Source organism: Sebastes fasciatus, chromosome 24, assembly GCF_043250625.1.
Source record: "Sebastes fasciatus isolate fSebFas1 chromosome 24, fSebFas1.pri, whole genome shotgun sequence".
NCBI lineage: Eukaryota > Metazoa > Chordata > Actinopteri > Perciformes > Sebastidae > Sebastes > Sebastes fasciatus.
The window spans coordinates 12894479-12902161 of NC_133818.1; the positions used below are offsets into that span (position 1 = coordinate 12894479).

At 41.9% G+C, this 7683-nt stretch overlaps 1 protein-coding gene across 1 annotated transcript; it reads right to left on the reverse strand.

Moving 5' to 3' along the window:
• Positions 1-949: 949 nt before the first annotated feature.
• Positions 950-1936, reverse strand: LOC141762828 (trace amine-associated receptor 13c-like). The gene has a single exon (XM_074626911.1). The coding sequence runs from the start codon at positions 1934-1936 to the stop codon at positions 950-952; it is 987 nt and encodes a 328-aa protein (XP_074483012.1).
• Positions 1937-7683: the final 5747 nt, after the last annotated feature.

The following is a 7683-nucleotide window of genomic DNA, read 5'->3' on the forward strand; positions in this document are numbered from 1 at the left end:
GTGAACAGCAGCAATAGAACAAGATAAAAACAAGACGATAAGATAAAAACAAGAAGGATAATAAAATATATATATGTATATATAATAGAAGAGACTAAACCCCACAGACGTAACAAATGACCAAAGCAAAGATGCGTACTGACTAGCCTGTTAAATAAGAATGTGTATATTTATTATACTGCATCACAATCAACTAGAATGAAGATATTTATATGATGTTTTTGTACATCATTTTTGTGCTCATATTTATATATATTTTTGTATAATTTATTGGTGCTTATGACAATATGGTAAAGATACAAGTGAAAGAAGAATATAGCTGAAATATGTATTTGTATTTATTTATTTCGCGCAAATTAAGACTACACAAACATACATAACAAAAAATAAATAATATACAGTGCAGGAAGAGGCAAAAAAAACCACTGGGCTTATTTGAAGCACCCACATAAATAGTGTTAAAATTTCACAATGTTATAGAGATCACAAGATTAATATACTGAAATAATATGACTACATAATAGTGATGACCAACAGTTAGAACAAGATATATATAATAACATCAATAGACAATACAAATATTAGAGATAAGAAATGTTTGTATAAGTGTATGTGTGTATTTGTGAGGGGGATATTGGTTGAAACATCTATGTTGACTCCTGAGCAACAGTAACCATACAGTACATAACACTATGAGTGAAACAAATAAACAAGTAAAAATACAGTGCTTCATTCAAGGTTAATAGACAGACATTTGCAGTGAGGAGTGACATAAGCGATGGGCAATGCTCTTCTTTGAGCGATGATGTGTGTATTCATGACAAAAAACAGTTCAGTGTGTGACAACATGAGAAACTCTGTGCTTGAGGCCACTGTGGAGGGTTTTTGTAGTTCTGCAGCAGAACATTCTGACTCCCAAACTCACTGAAAAATGCCCTGACATCCCTGTTTACAGGACTTTGTCGTCCCGGGAGTCAGGCTGCAGTATTCTGAGGGTGAAGATGAGTCTGATAGCTTTTCTAAACCAGCGGTAGAACAGAGCGTAAATCACAGGGTTCGCACAGGAGTTCAGCAGCACGATCCAAGACAACACTGCAAAGTATGACAAGCTAGTGGAGGTGTCCTCGCCTGCTAGAGAGGGATAGTGATACGGGCAGAAGCACATTAGAAACACAGCTATCACAATCCCAAGAGTCCTGGCTGCCTTTGTCTCTGATCTTTTAGCGGTTGGAGCAGCAGTGACGCTGGAAGCAGCAGTCTGCAACCGAATGACACGCAGCTGAGACATGGCGACCACAAACACCCTCATATAGAGAACAACCATGACTGTACAGGGCCCAACAAATGTGATGAAGAGATCTAGTGTGCCTGAGATGTGGCTGATGACCACCACACACTCCCCATGGCAGGTGCTGAACCTGTCCGGCCCTCCTAAGTGTCCCATCAGAATACACCCGTTGTAGACAAGAGAGCAGGCCCAACATACACAGATTGATATTTTAGCTCTGTACAGGGTGATCTTAGTGGCGTAGAGCAGTGGGTCACAGATAGCCAGATAACGGTCGATGGATATGAGCACCATGTTGCCCACAGAGGCAGAGAGCAGACAGTAAGAAACATAAGGAGCCAGAGCACACATCAGCCCCCCCAGCAGCCAGCACGTCTCCATGTAGCGCAGGCCTTCGATGGGCATCACCAGCAGCCCCACCACCAGGTCGGACACAGCCAGGGACAGCAGCAGGGTGTTGGTCGGGGTGTGGAGCTGCCGGAAGTGGGAGATGGAGATGATGACGAGCAGGTTGAGAGTCACGGTGAGCAGAGAGACGAAGGCCAGCAGGGTGTAGAGCAGAGCGGTCTCAGAGCGGGGTTTAGGGAGACGCCTGCAGGAGGAGTTGAGGTCGGGGAAGCAGAGCGGAGGGCCCCCGGTGCTGTCCATCAGGGAGGAGGGAAGAGATGCAGCTGCTCATAAGACAGGTAATTTATCCACCTCAAACCCGCCCTACCAGCTTTCCCAAACACCTGATGACTGATGCAACATCTCTCCCTCTTCATCACCTTCATCACCTCCCTCTCTTTTTATTATTGTACTAACCCCATGTTCAATTGTGTTTGGCTTTAGGTGGGTAGTTTCATGAGCAAGTAATTAGAATAGCATGTGTTTGCAACAACTAATTTGAAGGCTCAAATGGTCATTTAAAAGCAGCTCAAAGCACTGAATAAGTAACTCTAAATGGAATAGAACTTCTGAAAATGCAGATAAAAATCCCAAAACATCTACTAAGCTACTGTAGAGCAAAAAAGATGCAATTTGTAATCAAATTACTTTAATGGAAGCATTTAAAGACAGGCCAGACAGACTTACAAAGTTCAAAAAGGATGTACTGTCATAGCCCCTCAAGAAGTGTGGACGTGTTAAACAGTCCATTTAATGCAATACAAACTAATTTGCCAATTTCTTCAACAGTTTAGTTTAGTTTATTAGGATCCCCATGAGCCCATCAGCTAGTCTTCCTGGAGTCCGACACAGAAATCACAAGATTATATACATTCAAACTTCACAATACATACAAAAATCCCCATCCTTACATTGCAGTCTATGAGTTAAAGGAACAGTGTGTAACATATCGGGGGATCTATTCTCAGAAATGGAATATAATATTCATTAAACTAAGAATCGTTGTGTTTTCGTTAGCTTCATATCTACACAGGGAGCCGTGTTGCTCCGCCATGTTTCTACAGTAGCCTAGAACGGACCAACCAAATACCGGCTCTAGAGAGAGCGTTTTAAGCATTCACGTTTCCTGAAGGCCACCGTAGTTCTCCGACACGCTTGTGAAACTGCGGTAACGTGAGCCGCCGAGTGAGCGGAGGGGGTACTCAGTTGGTTGCAATCTGCAACCACACCACAAATCCTACACACTGTCCCTTTAAGAGAGGTGCATCATTTTGTATTATTTGAAACAGAATAGTTTGAGCTCAGTTTTCATGTTTTTTTGAATTTATAGATTACTCACAATCAATTTTACAACAGACCATGTACAGTAGACAAACTGATCTGCCCGTTGCCAGGCAACTAGACTCAGGGACAGCTTCATCCCGCAGGCCAAGAGACTGCTGAACTCTTGAGCTCCTGAGCTCATCACTTGTCATTTTACCTTTATTTACCTTTATACATACTGTTTTACAAACTGTTACACCTCTGTGTGTATATCTATATATATATGTTTATATTTGTATATCTATATATTTATTATTTCTCTATACATGCTATATTCCTGTTTACACCTCTGTGTACATAAATTACTTCTCATAATGCATAGACATACTACATCCTGTTTACATTCAGTTTTCCCATCTGGAATATTGTCTTCCACAAAATTACAAATTTATATTTACATTACTATTTTATGTTTATTTATGTTTATATTTAATTTAACTGCACTATTTTATGCCTTAGATTATCATCTTGCTTTTACTTTTACTTGTGTGATTTCCCCTTTTATTTATACATATTTTATGAGCATTGTTGAAGGAACTGCTTTGCTGGAATTGACAAATGACGAATATAGAACCTTGAACTTGAGCTGTTGAGTCCAGTGTAACACCACAAATTATTGTATCTGTGAAATAGAAATTGACGTTTCCATTAATGCACAATTGGTGAGAATTTGATCAGAATTAATTGGTATGGTTTTGTTATATCTTGCAGGTCTATCACTCTTTCTGTGGTACAAAGAGGCAGCAAGCATCCTCTGAGGATCCTTAGGAGCCTGTCAAGGCCCCCATGTGGCTGCAGCCAGAACGTGCATGCAGTGCGACTGGAGGCCAATACAGCAGGTTTGATATATTTATCAAGAAAGTGTTTTCAGCAAATCCATCCATCACAGTTTAATATTTTTTTAAAGATGTATACTTAAAGAACTGCCCTGTAAAAATCTCATTCCTCTACCACTCTCATGCCTTGTTTAGTTGGGCCTAAAGGAGGGTGTGTGTGTGTGTTTTATCCTTCTTATCCAGATTTTTCCATTCAAATGAATGTTTTTAATCATATCTGCGAACCTTCTTGCTCAAATGTCATCTAACTATTTTCTAATCATTGTGATTCACAGGTTGGATTCGCACAGACGCCTGGGTGGAGCTGCCAAATTGGTGAGTCTTTGTTACATTTAAGTACATTTGGTGTGACCTTTTTTTATTTCTGGTGGGACAAAACACGCAGTGTGTTGCATGTTGGTGTCAGACAGTCGTTTTTGGCAAGACAAGAAGTGCATTTGACAGCAATTAAATCAAACATGGCAGAGATCAAAAGCACCACATTGACGTGGTTATTTTTAGAGATTCAAGATACTTTTATTGTCATCGTAGGCATACAACCAAATTACGTTTGATAACTCTCAGTGAACAGCAGCAATAGAACAAGATGAAAACAAGACGATAAGATAAAAACAAGAAGGATAATAAAATATATATATGTATATATAATAGAAGAGACTAAACCCCACAGACGTAACAAATGACCAAAGCAAAGATGCCTACTGACTAGCCTGTTAAATAAGAATGTGTATATTTATTATACTGCATCACAATCAACTAGAATGAAGATATTTATATGATGTTTTTGTACATCTTTTTTGTGCTCATATTTATATACATTTGTGTATAATTTATTTGTGCTTATGACAATATGGTAAAGATACAAGTGAAAGAAGAATATAGCTGAAATATGTATTTGTATTTATTTAGTGCAAATTAAGACTACACATAACATAACAAAAAAACAAATAATATACAGTGCAGGAAGAGGCAAAAAAAACAACCACTGGGCTTATTTGAAGCACCCACATAAATAGTGTTAAAATTTCACAATGTTATAGAGATCACAAGATTAATATACTGAAATAATATGACTACATAATAGTGATGACCAACAGTTAGAACAAGATATATATAATAACATCAATAGACAATACAAATATTAGAGATAAGAAATGTTTGTATAAGTGTATGTGTGTATTTGTGAGGGGGATATTGGTTGAAACATCTATGTTGACTCCTGAGCAACAGTAACCATACAGTACATAACACTATGAGTGAAACAAATAAACAAGTAAAAATACAGTGCTTCATTCAAGGTTAATAGACAGACATTTGCAGTGAGAAGTGACATAAGCGATGGGCAATGCTCTTCTTTGAGCGATGATGTGTGTATTCATGAGAAAAAACAGTTCAGTGTGTGACAACATGAGAAACTCTGTGCTTGAGGCCACTGTGGAGGGTTTTTGTAGTTCTGCAGCAGAACATTCTGACTCCCAAACTCACTGAAAAATGCCCTGACATCCCTGTTTACAGGACTTTGTCGTCCCGGGAGTCAGGCTGCAGTATTCTGAGGGTGAAGATGAGTCTGATAGCTTCTCTAAACCAGGGGTAGAACAGAGCGTAAATCACAGGGTTCGCACAGGAGTTCAGCAGCATGATCCAAGACAACACTGCAAAGTATGACAAGCTAGTGGAGGTGTCCTCGCCTGCTAGAGAGGGATAGTAATACGGGCAGAAGCACATTAGAAACACAGCTATCACAATCCCAAGAGTCCTGGCTGCCTTCCTCTCTGATCTTTTAGCGGTTGGAGCAGCAGTGACGCTGGAAGCAGCAGTCTGCAACTGAATGACACGCAGCTGAGACATGGCGACCACAAACACCCTCATATAGAGAACAACCATGGCAGTACAGGGCCCGACAAATGAGATGAAGAGATCTAGTGTGCCTGAGATGTGGCTGATGACCACCACACACTCCCCATGGCAGGTGCTGAACCTGTCCGGCCGCTTTAAGTGTCCCATCAGAATACACCCGTTGTAGACAAGAGAGCAGGCCCAACATACACAGATTGATATTTTAGCTCTGTACAGGGTGATCTTAGTGGCGTAGAGCAGTGGGTCACAGATAGCCAGATAACGGTCGATGGATATGAGCACCATGTTGCCCACAGAGGCAGAGAGCAGACAGTAAGAAACATAAGGAGCCAGAGCACACATCAGCCCCCCCAGCAGCCAGCACGTCTCCATGTAGCGCAGGCCTTCGATGGGCATCACCAGCAGCCCCACCACCAGGTCGGACACAGCCAGGGACAGCAGCAGGGTGTTGGTCGGGGTGTGGAGCTGCCGGAAGTGGGAGATGGAGATGATGACGAGCAGGTTGAGAGTCACGGTGAGCAGAGAGACGAAGGCCAGCAGGGTGTAGAGCAGAGCGGTCTCCGAGCGGGGTTTAGGGAGACGCCTGCAGGACGAGTTGAGGTCGGGGAAGCAGAGCGGAGGGCCCCCGGTGCTGTCCATCAGGGAGGAGGGAAGCAGGGATGAGGAGTGGGCAAGAGAAATGGATAAACTCTCTACCAGGCAGTTCATTTATCCTCCTCTAATATCACCCTCCCATGTTTCCAATAACCCAAAGAGATGACGTAACTTCTGTCCATCACCATTCATTTCATCATGCCTCTCTTTTTCATCTCCCTCCTTTATCATTTTGCATGTATCTTTAGTTTATTATTCATACATTGCGTGTCCACCTACCACTTGCAAACAATACATACTTTACAAAGTTTAACCTGCGTATTCCTGCCGAGCTCCAGCTCTTCAATTCATCATGCAGGAAGAGTCCTTAAACCCAGTTTGAGAACTTGCAGAGTTGCAGAACATCCTGTCAAAAATGCGTTACTGAGAATTTAACAGGACCCTTTTATTACTAGCTTTTCTATTGTCTATAATAAGCCGATAGGTTTGCAGTTTTAAATATTAGTAAGTCATTCCCAAAAGGGTCTTGGGTGTTTTAATCAGCCAAAACAACTGAAAACACCCGTGTGGGTCTTCAGAGGCTTTGGAAAATTATCATTTATTATTGAATAAAACACACAAAATAGTTACAATTCAATATCTTCACAGATATACAAGCCAAATTCAAATTTCATGTGCCAATTCAAAGCAAACACACCAGTCTACCTGGCATGCGTGGGCTGTGGGGGGAAACCGGAGCACCCGGAGAAAACCCACGCAAACAAGGGGAGAACAGAAGTGTTAACCCCTGAGCCACCATGCTGTCCTTAAGGCCCTGACATACCAAGCTGACGGTCGACGGTCGGACAGTTTGGGGTCATCGGTGAGTGTCTGTCGGCCTAGTTTTTTTTGGTGTGTCCCACATCGTTGGCTCTAGTCTGCCCGTGTCTGAGGTTTTTCGGCCGATTCAGCATGTTGAATCGGCGGCGGAGCTCGTCGGTGAGAGAAATCGCTCTGATTGGCTGTCAGCTTAAACGAATCAGTGCACGAGAAGAGAACCGGAAGTGAGGAAAGCAACGAGTAAAGTCGAGGAAAAACACAGAAGGCTCTTCTTATTTTTCATCTTCATCTCATCTGATCATTCCAATCCGCGGATATTTTCACAACGACATGACGTGGTGAGTGAGAGTGGTGTGAAAATGGTCGGCCGACGCCGCTTTGTTTCATGAACGTATCGTAATAACGACTTATATATTTGCCGTCCTCGGTCTTCTGGTTTCCCTTTTTGAATAACAAATACCGCCACCTGCCAGTATGTAGAGTTATTTCATCTCACAGGCGCAGAACGTCCGTGCTAACCAGCTGTCAGCTGTAGTCTTTGCCGTGTGTTCAAATGCAACTTGTCGGCCAAGCTAAAGG